The sequence below is a fragment of the Humulus lupulus genome, chromosome 4 (assembly GCF_963169125.1).
Source record: "Humulus lupulus chromosome 4, drHumLupu1.1, whole genome shotgun sequence".
Lineage (NCBI taxonomy): Eukaryota > Viridiplantae > Streptophyta > Magnoliopsida > Rosales > Cannabaceae > Humulus > Humulus lupulus.
The window spans coordinates 170,871,301-170,887,266 of NC_084796.1; the positions used below are offsets into that span (position 1 = coordinate 170,871,301).

Here is a 15,966-nt window from a genome sequence, read left to right on the forward strand (position 1 = left end):
CACCCAAGTGGCATAGCATCGCCTGATGCTTAGGGTTTCAAGAAACCCTAACAGTTGATGCATCGCCTACATGTAGGCGACATATCAGTTGGTAGGCGACATATCGGTTGGCAGGCGATACATCGCCTACATGCAGGCGACACGTTGCCTACTGTAGTACGTACAAGTTACGTGAAATGCTCTTAACGACATGTTTTACAAGTCTACTCCTATTAGTTAGACCTAATGACAATGCCTACTCTATATAAGGATCAAAATAGTGTTTTGGAAGACTTGATCACTCTCTCCAATCTCTCTCTACCCTCTCTCTCTCTCTCTTGCTCCAAGAATCTCTAGTTTTCTCTAAGAAATCTCAAAGAAAGTGCTTGACTTTGAGAGTTTAAGGCTTGTTAAATCTCAATCCTCATTTTCTCTTAGAAAAGGCCTCAAGCATACATGGTGGCTAGGAAATAGAGTATTAGGACAGCATTTTGCAACGTGTATAAGCCTTGATTTTGGGTTTTTTGCTTTGTTCAAAGGGTTTGCTCAAGGTGGTGGTTTTGCTTAGGGTTATTGAAGATTCATCAAAGTTGAAGAAGACCATTGCTCTACTTGGGTTTGCAAGTTCTTTCTCAATCTTTATTTAGTCTTTGTCAATCTTTTTTTTTTTTTTTTTTTTTGTAGATTCTAATTTTTGAGGTGGTGTTATCTCACTCTCCCCCAACATTCTAATACTCTATAATATAAGATGGCATATCATGGAAGAATATAACTCGTTTTTGACATTGAAATTTATGACTCAAGACTTTGTAAGATTGGATAGGTTTGATGGGACTAACTTTGTTTATTGGCAAGACAAGATAAGATTCTTTCCCACCACTTTGAAAGTTTTCTATGTCTTGGATAAATACCTAAAAGCCTTGGAAGAGCCTAAGGAAGATGATACTCAAGAAGTTGTCAAAGAAAGGAAGAAGCGCGAAGAAGATGAATTGATTTGTATGGGTCACATCCTCAATGCTCTTTTAGATAGGCTCTATGATCTCTACACCAAAACCAAGACTGCCAAGAAGATTTGGGAGGCCTTGGAAAAGAAGTACACAGTGGAAGAAGAATGTACTAAGAAATTCCTTATCACTCAATATATGGAATTTAAATTTCATGATGATAAACCCCTTCTCCCTCAAATTCATGAGTTGCAAATTATTATGAATAAATTGTCTACTTTTAAAATTGTATTGCCGAAAAAATTTCTTGTGGATGCTATTATAGCCAAGTTACCTCCTTCTTGGAGAGGCTACAGAAAAAAAATTCTCCATAGAAATGAAGAAATTTCTTTGGAGGAAATTCTCAAACACTTGAGAATTGAGGAGGAATCTCGTTCTAGAGATAAGAATGAGGATAAATCCAATGGAGAGACTTCTAAGTCCAATGTGGTAGCCAACCCTCCTAACAAGGGCAAAGGAATTGGTAAGAACAAGGGCAAGGGTAAAAAATCCTTAGGGCCTAAGAAGAATGATGGACAATTCAAAAGTTCCAAGGGACCTTGCTTCATGTGTGGCAAGAATGGCCACTTTGCTTGAGATTGCAGGTTCAAGAGGAACCAAAACAATGAGGCAAGAGTCAATTCTACCCAAGATGAGCTAGTGGCAACACTAAGCGAAGTTAATGCCATTCATGGAAAGGTGAATGGGTGGTGGTATGATAATTGTGCCACCGTTCATGTTACCTATGATAGAACTCTTTTCTAGACCTTTGAATCTTCAAAGGAAGGGCATGAGATACAAATGGGCAGTGAGAAAAGGTCCAAGGTTGAAGGAAAGGGAACCATTGATTTGTTCTTCACATCTGGCAAGAAGGTTCTACTCACCAATGTCTTGTATGTACTAGAAATGAGTAGAAACCTTGTAAGTGGAAATTTACTTGGAAAGCAGGGAATCAAGGTTGTGATAGATTCCAACAAGCTCATTTTATCTAAAAAAATGTTTTTGTGAAAAAAGGATATGCTTGTGATGGCATGTTCAAACTTTACATCTATTGACCATGTGAACAATAAAGTTTCTTCTTCTTGTTGTTATATGCTTGACTCAAATTCTATTAATTGATTGTGATAATGTTGAGCATGATAAATATGAATTATGTGTTAAATCTAAAATGTTAAAGAAACATTTTCCTAGTGTTGAAAGGAACTCTAAGTTGTTAGATTTGATACATAGTGATTTATGTGAACTTAATGGAATGTTGACTAGAGGAGGAAGTATATATTTCATTACTTTCATTGATGATTGCTCTAGGTTCACATATGTATATTTTCTTAAGAATAAAGATGAATCATTTGATGTGTTTAAGGTTTACAAAGCGGAAGTTGAAAATCACCTTGAAAGGAAATTGAAGTGCTTAGAAGTGATAGGGGTGGTGAATATTTTTCAAATGAATTTAACTTGTTTTCTGAAGAGCATGGAATAATTCATGAATGTACCACCCCTTATACTCCATAACAAAATGGTATGGCGGAAAGAAAAAATAGAACATTTATTGAGATGATTAATGCTATGCTATTACACTCTAAATTGAATTTTAGTTTGTGGGGTGAAGTATTGCTATTCGCTTGTCATATTTTAAATCATATTCCCATGAAGAAAAATAATATCTCTCCATATGAGTTATGGAAAGGAAAGAAACTAAACATTGGTTATCTTAAAGTGTGGGGGTGTCTTCCTTATTGCAAAAGCACCTATCCTAAAAGGACAAAGTTGGGTCCAAGGGTTATAAGATGTGCATTTATGGGTTATGCCCAAAATAGCAAAGCTTATAGATTATTAGACTTGGAGTCTAATGTAATAATTGAATCTAGAGTGGTTGATTTCTTTGAGAACATGTCATGCAATGACAACAAGTTAAAACCAACTCAAACTGGAGAACCTTAAGAGGAGACTCCTAGAATAGTTGGTGAGCAACCTCAATTGCCTAGAAGGAGCCAAAGACTCAAAGATTTGGGATCAAGTGAGAAGTGTTCTCAAATAGAGACACTATACCTTGTTGAAGGTGATAATGAGGAAGTTACTTGAAAACATCTAATAGTACTTCAAATAAAAGATGATCCAAAAACTTTCAAAGAAGCAATGTCCTCAAAAGACTCTGTTTTTTGGAAAGAGGCAATTAATGATGAAATGGATTCAATTATGTCAAACCACATTTTGGAATTGGTTGACCTTCCAAAGGGTTCCAAAAAAATTGGGTGCAAATGAGTATTTAGAAAGAAATATCATACCGATGGCACCATACAAACCTTCAAGGCTAGGTTAGTAGCAAGAGGATTCAAACAAAGAGAGGGAATAGATTACTTTGACACATATGCACTGGTAGCAAGAACTACTTCTATAAGATTGTTGTTTTCCTTATCATCTATATATAACATTTATGTTCACCAAATGGATGTCAAAACAACATTCCTAAATGGGGATCTTGAGGAGGAGGTCTAAATGGAACAACCGGAGGGTTTTGTTCTTCAAGGAAATGAACATAAAGTGTGTAGACTTTTCAAATCATTATATGGTTTGAAACAAGCTCTAAAACAATGACATGAGAAGTTTGATAAAGTCATTATTTCTAATGGATTTAGACACAACAATGTAGACAAGTGCTTATATTATAAGACTTGTGGTGACTATGTCATACTTGTGTGCCTATATGTAGATGATATGTTGATTTTGAGTAATGACATGAAAGGAATAATAGAAAGGAAGAGGATTCTATCTTCTAACTTTAAAATGAAAGACCTTGGAAAGGTGGATACCATTCTAGGTATCAAAGATAGAAGGAATAGTGGGGGTTTTGCGTTGAGTCAAACCCACTATGTTGAGAAAGTGCTCGAAAAATTTAGTCATCTCAAAATCAAAGAGGCGCTACACCATTTGATTCAAACATAAAGTTTGAAAAGAATGAAGGAAGAGCGGTGGCTCAATTGGAATATGCACGTGCAATAGGAAGCCTAATGTACGTCGCTCATTGCACAAGAACGGATATTGATATGTGGTTAGTAAACTTAGTAGGTTTACTAGCAATCCAAGTATCAAGCATTGGAAAGCTATTGAGAGAATTCTTTGTTATCTTAAGGATACCAAAGAGTATAGTCTTCACTATACAAACTTTCCAGAGATACTTGAAGAATATTCCAATGCTAATTGGATATCAGGAGTTGGAGATAATCTCTCCACCACCGGTTGGGTGTTTACTCTTGGAGGAGGTGCAATGTAATGCCCTGGATAACCAAGACCGTTACACTGTGTATTTGAAATACTGCGAGACTTGCTAATCAAGTCATTTGATTAAAAATGTGAATCTGACGACACAAACCGGTCAGGTTTAAAATATTTTGGTTATAAATGAATAATTTTCATTAAAACAAATATTTGTTACATGGGATCCCAAATCAAGGTTTAAATAACGTAATTATAGAATTACTAAAACAAATAAATAACCAAGCCACTCTAATGGCAAAATACACGTTTTAGGTTCCCGCCCCTGTACAATCCCTCGACCGTGGCAGCCGAGCAACTGACAATGTACACCACCCCTAGAGCTCTCCAACTCATGATCAACTCATCTTACCATTGCCTTTACCTGCACCACGTAGCACCTGTGAGCCGAGGCCCAGCAAGGAAACACAATATCATTGCATAATCAGTATTAACAACTAAGTAATTCACAGAGCATAATACAAATGATTTACAAGACATTAATCAATTACCCAGCAAGTCATAGCATTTATTCAATGTAGCACATCAATCAATAACCAATGATCTAGTTCCAGATACTCAGCACATCATGCACAACAATTAACAATAGAATACATGTCAAGCAACAACTAGGGTTAACGCCCATAGGCCGCACCCTCTATTTAATCCACTGTCTATGGCTCGCTTAGGCCAAGCCTAGTGTTATACCCACTGACTCAGCTACCAGTGATTAATAAGGTGTCCTCAGCTACCAGTGGCCGAGCCGCGCCCTGTGCGCAAGTATTGATTTCGGCACCCTTAGGCCGCTTATCACATGTCCCAGTGGCATAATACCACCTCATGACATTCATACAATTATAGGGAACTCTTAATCCCAACATATTCACATGGTTTATCACAATCATATAACAATGCATACAAAATATAGGGAACACTTAGTCCCATCCTATCCACATATACAGGTGCAGTTTTCTTACCTTTAATTCCAAGTGCTTTAATTAGGAAAGACGACCCCTACGATCCTGCCTCGAGCCCAAGCGCACACCTAGTCACAACCATGATAAAGGATTCCATCAATAATTGTATAAGAGTTTCCGGATAGAGTTCTAGCCTCCAGGACATCGAATTCCACCAAACAGTGTAGTGGGATCGATCCCGAGCACCCTAGGTTAAGTTCCCATGCTTTAAGACCCAAAAACACAAATATCCTTAAGGGTCGCGGCTCAAGCCTCCCCATCCCGCGACATGGCCCCAAACAGAGGCTCAACCTCGCCCAGAAATAGACACGGGCCGCGGCCCTACAAGCCCCATGTTGCGGCCCGCCCTCCTTCCCCAGCATTCATCTGCTTCAGAGGGCCACGACGCACCAAGAACTATGCCGCGGCCCAGCCCCTTTGAATCCAGAAAAACCTCCATTTTCAACACTCAAACCTCACTCAAACCCATCCAAATTCATCCTAATGATACAATCCAATTATCACAAACATTCTAACATGATTTCAGCAGCATAACCCAGCAGAAACCTAGTCTAGAAACTCATCAAAGTTATATTTTGATCTTTGAAACCCACAAGCTTAAGAACACCAAAACCATTCAAGAGAACTCAGAATTCAACACTAAACCATAGATTAGAGCTTACCTTCACTAAAGAACCAATCCACCAAGCAATTGCTGAGCTAATTCCCAAATCCTTGCCTCAATCTAATCTTCAAAAGTTAAGAACCCAAAGCACTTAGAACCCAGCTCAAAACTATAGGATTTAATTAGCTAAACCACAAATCAGCACTTACCTAAATTCCGGGTTGAACCTTCAAATTGCCACAGAAATTCTCCCCACAATCTCAGCTCCAACTCATGAGTTTCCAGCCCAAAAATCCTTTGTTTCTGTGGTTCCCTTGAGAGTAAAAGAGAGAGAGGAAGAAGGTCGGTTTAGGATATCTTCTACTGTTTTCCTTCCTTTGTTTTATCTATCCTTAGTTACTTAAGTCAATCCCAAGACTCGGGGTACCGAAAACGTCCCCAAGGGCAAAATGGTAAAACTCCCTGGTATTCCCACCTAGCCTTCCAAACCTCGAATATATCTCCAACTATTTATTTCCATAACCCGATAACCCAAATAACCGTCTAATATCTCAAATACCCCTTGACTCACCCCGAGTCGAGTATCGAGTCCTGTTGTGACTTTCTCGTTACTTGCTCCCTAGGATTGCCTCGTGCCGAAAGCTGCAAACACATATATCCACATAATAATGTGGTCTCGAAAATTTATCACAAATAATCATGTTTATGCCCTAACGGGCCAAAATTACAATTATGCTCTTACCAGCCAAGCAAGGCCCGCATGCTTATCCAATACTCATAAACATGCATTCTCACACCATTAATTCACATAACCTTCAATTATGCCCTCCCGGCACACTAATCAAGGCCCTTAAGCCTTATTAGTAATTTTGGGTCGTTACATGCAATCTCATGGGGTTCCAATAAGCAAAATTGTATATCACACTCAACCATGGAAGCAGAGTTTATAGCTTTAGTGGCAATTGGGAAAGAGGCCGAATGGCTTAGGAATCTCATGATGGATATTCCTTAAATTGCGAATATGGTATCAATAATTTCAATACATTGTGATAGCCAATCCGCACTTGCTAGATCATATAATAGTGTGTATGATGGAAAGTCTAGACACATTAGTCTAACACATGAATATGTGAGACAATTGATTGAAGGCGGAATCATATCGATCTCATATGTTAAGACAAGTGAGAACTTAACAGATCCATTTACAAAACCTCTTGTGAGAAGGTTAGTAAGTTCTACTTCAAAAGGGATGGGATTGAAAATTCTAGAATATTAGATTCACCAATGATGGCAACCCAACTCTCAACTTGCACAAATCAAGGGAAAGATTTCAATGGGTTTATAGGTTACGTGAAATGCTCTTAATGGCGTGTTTTACAAGTATAATCCTATTGGTTAGACCTAATGACGGTGTCTACTCTATATAAGGGTGAAAATAGTGTTTTGGAAGACTTGATCACTCTCTCTAACCCCTCTCTCTAGCTCCAAGAATCTCTAGTTTTCTCCAAGAACTCTCAAAGAAAGTGCTTGACTTTGAGAGTTTAAGGCTTGTTAAATCTCAATCCTCATTTCCTCTTAGAAAAGGCCTCAAGCATCCATGCTGGCTAGGAAATAGAGTATTAGGATAGCGTTTTGCAATGTGTATAAGTCTTGGTTTTGTATTTTTTTTTTTCTTTGTTCAAAGGGTTTGCTCAAGGTGGTGGTTTTACCTAGGGTTTTTTAAGCTTTATCAAAGTTGAAGAAGACTATTGATCTACTTGCGTTTGCAAGTTCTTTCTCAATCTTTATTTAGTCTCTGTCAATCCATTTTTTTGTGTAGATTCTAAATTTTGAGGTGGTGTTTTCTCGCTCTCCCCCAACATATATAAAAGTATCTCAGAATATTAATACACTTACAAAATGATATATTACTCCACTAATTGTCAATTAGAACCCAAAAGTGTAAACAAACATCCAGTCTAAAGAATCACTAATCTAGATCAAGATCTGTTAAGTCGTTATCTGAGCGAGATATAAGAATATACGAGGATAATAACACATTGATAAGATATTAAGCTACTTATTCTTTTTGAGTTGGAAACCTATAAATTTAACTATAATAAGGTAAGCAAAGTAACAACCTTGGCTAAGTGAGTACTCACAGGAGTAAATAGAGCATTTGCGTGTACTTTTCTCATAGGGTATGCACCATCCATCTGGTCCAACCATGCTTCTGTAAAGCTGAAAATCAACACTTTAAACAAGAACAAAACGCAAAAAGGTGTAACAAAAGCAGCTCAACAACAGCTAATTTCGAGAAAAAAATGATGACGAAGTTACCTGAACGTAAGAGTGGTTGTCAAAAACTTCCTCCGGAGTGGCGGAGGACCTTTGTTAAGCTTGCAGTAGGCTCCACAACCCTCCACGCACTGCCACAACTGCTCCTTTTTACCCCCACCAAAGTCGGCACTGCTCCTCTGGCTTTGCTTGGCCGACTATGGCCGACCGCCCATGCTAACTATGCTAAACGACGGCAAAGCTGCGACGTGAGCCAACATGGATAAGATGGAGATTGGCAAATGAGAATGAAAGTAGTGTATTAGAGTAATAATAAATTATAATTTTTTTTATTTCATTTTCTTTATTTTGTTATTTTTTAATGATAATTAAATAAGTTTGTCTCTATTGTTAAATATTTTTGTTTAGAAAAAAAAAAACTAAAGCCACCCTCTTTTATAGTTTTTTTATTATTATTTAATAATAGCATAATTAATGGTTAATATAATTGAGGTAATGTTTTCTCAAATTCTTTATTTAAATAGCCAAAATAAAAAAAATGCAAATTCACTATAATTCTAGGGTTGATTTTATGACTCCCTAACTTAAAGTTTAAATTGATATATGAGATAGAAATATCAATAACTCTTCCAAATAAGAGAGTTAGAGCAACTCCAATGCAAGAACCATTTAGTTCCCAAAGACTAAAGTGAGTCCCAATATTGTTTATAATTTTTTATATTAAAGAGACATTGGCAACTTGCCACAACGTGTCTTTTTTTTTATTAAAACAAAAACTAAGATTTTATTATATATATTATGTACTTTTTGGCAATCAAATGCTACTATATATGTTTTTTTTTTTTTTAATATCTTGTTATTATTAAGTAGTCTCAGTCATCCATCCAAATAAGAGAGTTATATCTGTTTTATTTTTTCAATTTTGTTAATATTTAATAGTAAATTTATTTTTATCAGTTATTTCAATCCAATATATAAGATATTCGGGTTATTAGTTATTTGGCAATCGCATTAATCTTAATTCATGAACAATCTTCTTAAATTTAATGAATTAAATAACTTTTCTAAACACCTCCTCCCCTTATATACGGGCCTTGAATTTTAACTCTAGTAAGACTAATGATTTGGTACAAACCATTGGGCCCTTTTGATGACAACACTTGCTATCAAACAAAAATGAAAAGAGAGATAAATTATTAACACACGATAGAAAATGCTACATTTTATGAATGTTCAATAGTTCAACGTCCAAGCATCTCATGTAAGCCAGTCAAGCAACTTGCTCTAAATAAGTTTGTACTAAATAATAAGGTAACAACAGTATGGTACCAAACATAAGTATGACTATTAAAACAACATCCATTTTAACAACTTTTGCACTAGATTAAGGTGATTGGCTGCCCCTCGGAGAACGGCGGTCATCATCATCATCAACGGGACTTCTATCCTCCCTAGGGCTGGGGCTGGGATTTGGACTTTGGCTGCGGCCATTAGCTGTGTTGGGGCTTCGATACCTCCTTCCAACCGGGCTATCTCGTTTAGGGCTAATGGGGCTTCTACTCCTTCCCCTAGGGCTACCGCTATAGTCATCATCTTGCTCATCAGCCAATCTACCATTTCTTGGAGAAAGGCTCTCTCTCACCTTGGGACTGACATCATCAGGTGTGACACTTCGACTGTGTTTCCTTGTCTTGGAGGGGACTGGGCTCCTTGATCCCCCATCACGATCATAGCTTCGCCCACTTCTTGCAGGGGATCTTGATCGGCTGTCAAGAGAAAGATACAAAGTTAAAGATATAGCAAGGACTATTGAAATATACTATACTGATGCTTTGACATTATCTGATCAGAACAAAGTTGAAAGTAAGATTAAGATATCTGACCTATAACTACGGCTTCTGCTGTAACTACGACTGCGGCTTCGACCACGGCAAGGTGAGCGTGACCTAATGGGAGATCGTGAAAGACTGCCCCCACGCCTGCAATATGAATTTAAATATGCTAGCTAGCTGCTAATTATGAAATAACAAATGATGCATGTGTCTCAACAAGATTTACCTTAGATCCTTTGGGCTATTGTTGCACTGTCTTTCTATGTGACCTCTCTCTCCACAGCGATAACACTTGTTTTTCCAGTCACCAGCTTTGCAATCCCGAGCCCAATGGCCGTCAAGACCACAATTAAAGCAACGTCCAGATCCAGGAGGAGGACCTCTTCCTAGATATTCTCGAGAACCACGAGGCCCCTATCGAGCAGAGCAAAATAAACAATAATTTTACTGAGAATATATCTAATGACACACTGAGGCTATACTTCCTCCAGTCTTTTTTTTTTTGTTTATAATTTTATCCCACTGAAAGGTAAAGTTCAATTCAAACAATCTTCTGGAGCAATCGAAAAAATTGACCTTGAAAAACTAATTCCATTTGATCATTGGGTTCATAGACCTTACCCCCTTTGCAAACTCTACAATGAGACGACTTCCATCAAATTCCCGACCATCCAAGCTATACCTTGCATCATCAGCATCTCGAGGATCACCAAATTCCTGTTAACAAGAGAATGAGCACAAAAAACCAACAAAAGGCACACAGTGCATTATTTGATCTATAAACAGCTTCTCAAGACTAATTAAAAAATGAATGACATTATTAAAGCCAATAACAGAACATCAGATTAAGGTGAGTAGAACTTACAACAAAGGCAAAATCACGCTTCATATCCACATCTCGTACTCTGCGTAAATGGTTGCCAGAAACAGTAAGCATCATACATCAATCTTAAAGTCTGATTCGGATTTATTGTACTTTGCCCGTCAGAGACGAACTAAACACCAGTTTGAGAATGGTTGCCATTTGCATAAAAACACGCAATAACATTACAGAAAGAATCGCCAAAGTCACTCCTATACAATCGGGGCAAGAATTTCCACCAATTCCACCAAGGCCACCACCCTCCCACCAAAGACCTCGAGGTTAGGCCAAACCCCCAGAAACCTTCAACAAAATCATTCAAGTTAAAAAAACACTGACACCTTGGAGCTAAGGGCTCCATCACATAGCATGAATAGTCACATTAAACCAAGCACCACATCATGCTTGGCAAAGAACCAATTTTTCCCCAGCACATTGGTGGAAAAAAAATCCCCATACCCCTTTCTAACTGATTAACTTGGAAGCAACCCAAGATTATTTGTTTGATACACAAATAATGTTCTTAACAATCGACACTAGTGAACATCACAACATTGATTGACATGTATATACAAACACATACATACAGAAAATCACCAACAAGCTACTGAGTAAAAAAAACAGAGTCAAGGTATAGATTAGAGAGCAAGCATTATACCTTCCATATCTGCTGAAAAGTCGATCCAAATCACGGGACCGGGTCCTCGAGGATAGGCGACCAACATACAGACGGGTATTACCATATCGATCGTCGTAACGAGGCATTTTCAATCTGCACCCACAATTTTTTCTTTTTCTTCAAGAAAATTTTCTAATTTCAAAACCCAGTTCTCAAACAGATTTAACGAAATAAAATTATAAATATAGATTTTTCGTCTTCTCAGATTTGGGGATTTCGAAAAGGCAAGAACCCTAATTAACTTCTGTTTACCAGCTTCACCGAAACAAAGCAAGATCTACCATTACTTTACTCGCCATAAGATAATCCAAAAAAAATACACATACGTATATACGTATACATATAAATTACAACATAAAAAAAGAAAAGAACAACAAAAAAACAATCAAAAGGAGAAATTGGAGGAGAGTTCGTACCTTACCTGCAACAGCAAAAATAAACACAAACACGAACGCGAAGCCCTAAATTTCGAAATAGCCCTCTTTTGAAGAAAAAGTACAAAAGAATGCGATTAATGATTATTTATACGGAAGAGATCCGACAGAGTTCACGGTCACGATTTGTTCTGATGAAATGGACGGTTATGATTCGCTGACGTATGCAAGGGAGATTTGGATAATTAGATTGGGTAACTCCACAAACTAACCTTATTCACCTTATTCAGCCCTATATTTATAACTCTAACCCTTAGTTAAAGTTTTTCACATTTTTAACCATTTAAGACAAAATTATCCCTTTTGTTAAACAACCCAAATAAAACTCTGGTTTCTTCTCCTTCCCCCTTCCCGTCCATTGAAAACCCTCCCTCCCAAACCCAGATTTATTCCCGTCGAAGCTGCGATGGTACTCCGGCCAGCACCCACCTCGTCCCTCCTCCCACTTGCGTCATCATCTCCACAGCCACCAGCTCCTTTTACACTCTTGGTCCCGAACCCACGAACCCATCCCCTCCGCTTGGTCCCGACGCCGAACCCACCCACATTTCAGCCATATCGTCGAGCCCACGTCGCCGGAGCCCAAGGTTTACAACACCTAAGACCCCACACTCCCCTTGCAAGCCCGATACCCTAGCCCAAGGTATTGTTGTTGGGATCCCTTGTTGTTATTATGACTCCTTTGTTTATTTTGAATTTGTACTTTGGTTAAATTTCTAACTACTTGAGGCATGTTTTAATTGGGAAATAAGGAGTGAATTTAGTGTGAATTTGGTGTGAAGTGAAGTTATTGTGAACCATATGTAATTTCAGTGTGAACAATGTGTGAAATTGGTGTGAACCATGTGTGATTGTGGTGTGAATTTAGTGTGAACCATGTGTGAAGTGAAGTTGTTGTGAACCATATGTAATTTCAGTGTGAACAATGTGTGAAATTGGTGTGAACCATGTGTGATTGTGGTGTGAACCATGTATGAAGTGAAGTTGGTGTGAACTATGTGTGATTTTAGTGTGAATAGTGTGTGAATTTGGTGTGAATAGTGTGTGAACGATGTGCGAACCATGTTCCGAAATTATAGTGAACAATGTGAGAATGATGTGTGAACCATGTGTGAATTTGGTGTGAATGGTGTGTGAACCATGTTTTGAACTTATGGTGAATAATGTGTGAATTATAAAAGGAAACTACACTAACTAACCCTATTAAAAGTGATTCTTGAACCTTTTCTTGATTATAATAAGCCATTATTAGACTTATTTCCTTGTAGTGAGGCAAGAGTATGATGAGAAACTTGTACATACTGTCAATATCAAATTGTACTGTCTTATTTTGAAGTGTTGAAATAATTTCTAAGTGATGTGTATTATGGTATGGCCTCGGCTGAAATCATGAATATATATATACATATATTTCTATAATATAACCAAGAAAAGGTTGACTAGAATGAGGAATGGGACTGTATTTTGGGAACTTTTGAGGAAATATGTGTGAATTGTGTGTGAACTATGTGTGAAGTATGTGTGAACTATGTGTGAACTGTGTGTGAACTGTGTGTGAACTATGTGTGAACTGTGTGTGAATTATGTGAGGTTGGTGTGAATTTGGGTGAGCTATGCGTGAACCATGTGTAAATAATGTGTGAACCATATGTGAAGAAAGTGTGAATATATCTGAGTTATGTATTAAGGGCTTATTTAATTTACCTTTTCAGATGTCACTCCTCATGCTTCCTACTGAAAGGCATTATCCAGCAAAGGCTGCGTATAGGGGAGGGAGCATTATGAGTACAATAATAGCGAAGTTCACGACATTTGACTTGTTGGAATGAGCGAAACAGTCACCATTCAAGCAATTCTTCTTAGCTCCGCCTCTACAATATTCAGGAGTTATTATTCACCAGTTACTGCTTAGGAGAGTTGTTGGTAGAGGAAAGAACGAATACTGCTTGAATTTTAATATTTGTGGTCAGAATACAAGGTTTGGAATTAGTGAATTTGGTTTGATCACTGGATTGAATTGTGGAATTTCTCCGGATCAGGAAAAGTATAAAGAAATGACCAAGAGTAAAAGACTTCTCCAGACATACTTGAACAATAAAGAATGTTTGTCTTCTGAAGAGTTGGAAGATGGATTCAAAAGGTGCGATGTGAAAGAAGACGTATGGAAATTAGGTCTATGTTTTTTGGTAGACTCTCTTTTATTACCTAGTGAACCAAAGAAGAAATGCTTTATTGATGTCCTTTCCATCGTGGAAAATGAAGATGACTTCTTCAACTATCCTTGGGGGAGATTATCGTACGAGAAGACATTATTCGGCTTGGCAAAAGATATGGAAAGGCTAAGGAATAAATACTTGAAGAATGTTGAGCAAAAGAGAAAAAGACCAGCACTTCTGTACACAATTTATGGTTATGCCATTGCTCTGCAATATTGGGCCTATGAAATTTTCACAAAGTTCTCTGCATTTGCTGATCAACAACCCCTGGCCTTTCCAAGAATGCTTAGCTGGTCAGCGCATAAAATGCTGAAAGAGAAAGATATTGAAGGTGTATTTAAGAAAAAAAGTGTAAGTCGTTAAGATTTTATTTGAGTTTGTGATTTATAAGTAATGTTTATACTTTATTAATTTATTATTTTGTTGCAGAATCTTGTGAAGGCCACGCTCAATCCAAGACCCGAAGAGAAAGAATTTCATGACTCTATTATTCAAGGACCAGATGAACTACTCATGGGACGTGTTATTAACTTTGTAGACGATGATGTGGAATTGGAGTTTGAAAGGGAAGAACGTGAGGAATCTCCCACAAAGCCTGATGTAGCAGATGGGCATCGTCACGAGCAAGACAAGAAGATGTCAGTAATTGAGATGTTGAGGCTGAAGTAGAGCCTTTTTCCCCTTGATTCAACAAAAGTGGAGTACTCCATAGATTATCTTCGCCAACCTGTCTTACTTTACGACCTCTATTATTTGAGGAATCATGGCTCTTCAATACTTCATTGGAGGTTGACTGTTGTAAATTATGCTTCACAAGTACATCATTGCAGGTAGACCTATCAATATTTTCATTATCATCTGAGCTTAATGCATCATTATTATCATCATCACAACTGTCTTCATTGCCATCTGCATCATTATTATTGTTTACCGAGTTTTTCGGAAACGAATACAAACAGAATAATAAAAAGATAAGAACTGTAGAAATGCTGAAATGTAACTAAACAAACAGTGTTTTTACGTGGTTCAGGCGTTAACAAGCCTTAGTCCACGAGTCGATGTTATTATACTTGGAAAAGGTTACAGTAAGATGGCTGGTGCACAAGAACTTCACACACTCACAGTGTTTCTCTCGGGTTCTCTTGAAGAAGATGAAGCTAGAGAGATTTTAGTAGAGTTTTTGCTATGTGATATGTCGGTCCCTCTTCTTGTAAAATGAAGGGGTCTTTATAGCTAGGGTTTCGAATTAGGGTTTTTCTCTACGTACATGAGTCTTAATTACACCAGCCATAAATAGGGGATACAATTACTGTAGTAGCATGGCTACAAGACTCTATGTGGGTACATTTACGTGAAAGTATGGGGAACACACAAAGTCAGCCGTCTTTTCCAAGTTGTCAGCGGAACAGTAGGCGAAAAGGTACCCTTAGGCGTGCTGGGATGTGTGCGGCTTTGACCTGACGGGCGTGTCAGGCGGGATCCTGTGTCAGACGGATATCGTTCCAAATATGCCTTCTCCCGGACTCGACCGTTCGGTTTTGTTCTGTGCGAGGCACGGAACTGTTTTCGCGGGGACCACTCGAAGAGCCTCTCCTGGAAGGGGCCTCCCCGAGGGGTATCCTTCGGGAGTCCGGGAGAGTCGACGAGTTTTCGTGTTGTGCTTGCTTGGAAGAGTAATCCGGATACTAAACAGGAGAGGCGAAGCCTTTCTGTCCATCCGCGAACTCTGGTCACCTACCGTGAAAGACATCGATAATTCTGCTTCCCCGAGGACATCAATCTAAACGCTATCCGGAAATCTGGATAACATTTACCCCCCAAGGTCACGGAGCTTCGAGAGATCCGGGAGCTTGTACAGTCCTCCGGGTATT

At 38.1% G+C, this 15,966-nt stretch overlaps 1 protein-coding gene across 5 annotated transcripts; it reads right to left on the reverse strand.

Annotated features, from left to right (window-relative positions):
- Positions 1 to 9,245: 9,245 nt before the first annotated feature.
- LOC133830971 (serine/arginine-rich splicing factor RS2Z33) lies at positions 9,246 to 12,009 on the reverse strand. 5 transcript variants are annotated; one of them, XM_062261106.1, is made up of 7 exons: positions 11,862 to 12,009; positions 11,425 to 11,538; positions 10,770 to 10,809; positions 10,526 to 10,621; positions 10,131 to 10,318; positions 9,956 to 10,051; positions 9,246 to 9,838 (listed from the first exon to the last, which is right to left on the reverse strand). In XM_062261106.1, the coding sequence occupies exons 2-7, from the start codon at positions 11,529 to 11,531 to the stop codon at positions 9,457 to 9,459; spliced, it is 909 nt and encodes a 302-aa protein (XP_062117090.1). In that variant the 5' UTR covers positions 11,532 to 11,538; positions 11,862 to 12,009; the 3' UTR covers positions 9,246 to 9,456. The 5 variants fall into 5 exon arrangements, with proteins under 5 accessions (XP_062117090.1, XP_062117091.1, XP_062117092.1 ...); XM_062261107.1 differs by having other exon boundaries at positions 11,867 to 11,999; XM_062261108.1 differs by having other exon boundaries at positions 11,425 to 11,562; positions 11,862 to 11,918.
- Between the last annotated feature and the right edge of the window lie 3,957 nt (positions 12,010 to 15,966).

Bases quoted from the DNA above. Each gene is read 5' to 3' on its own strand.
- LOC133830971 (XM_062261106.1), bottom strand. From the start codon at position 11,531: ATGCCTCGTTACGACGATCGATATGGTAATACCCGTCTGTATGTTGGT. The intron at 10,810-11,424 runs GTATAATGCTTG...CCATTTACGCAG, and splicing joins CTTTTCAGCAGATATGGAAG to AGTACGAGATGTGGATATGA. The intron at 10,052-10,130 runs GTAAATCTTGTT...TTCATATTGCAG, and splicing joins AATAGCCCAAAGGATCTAAG to GCGTGGGGGCAGTCTTTCAC.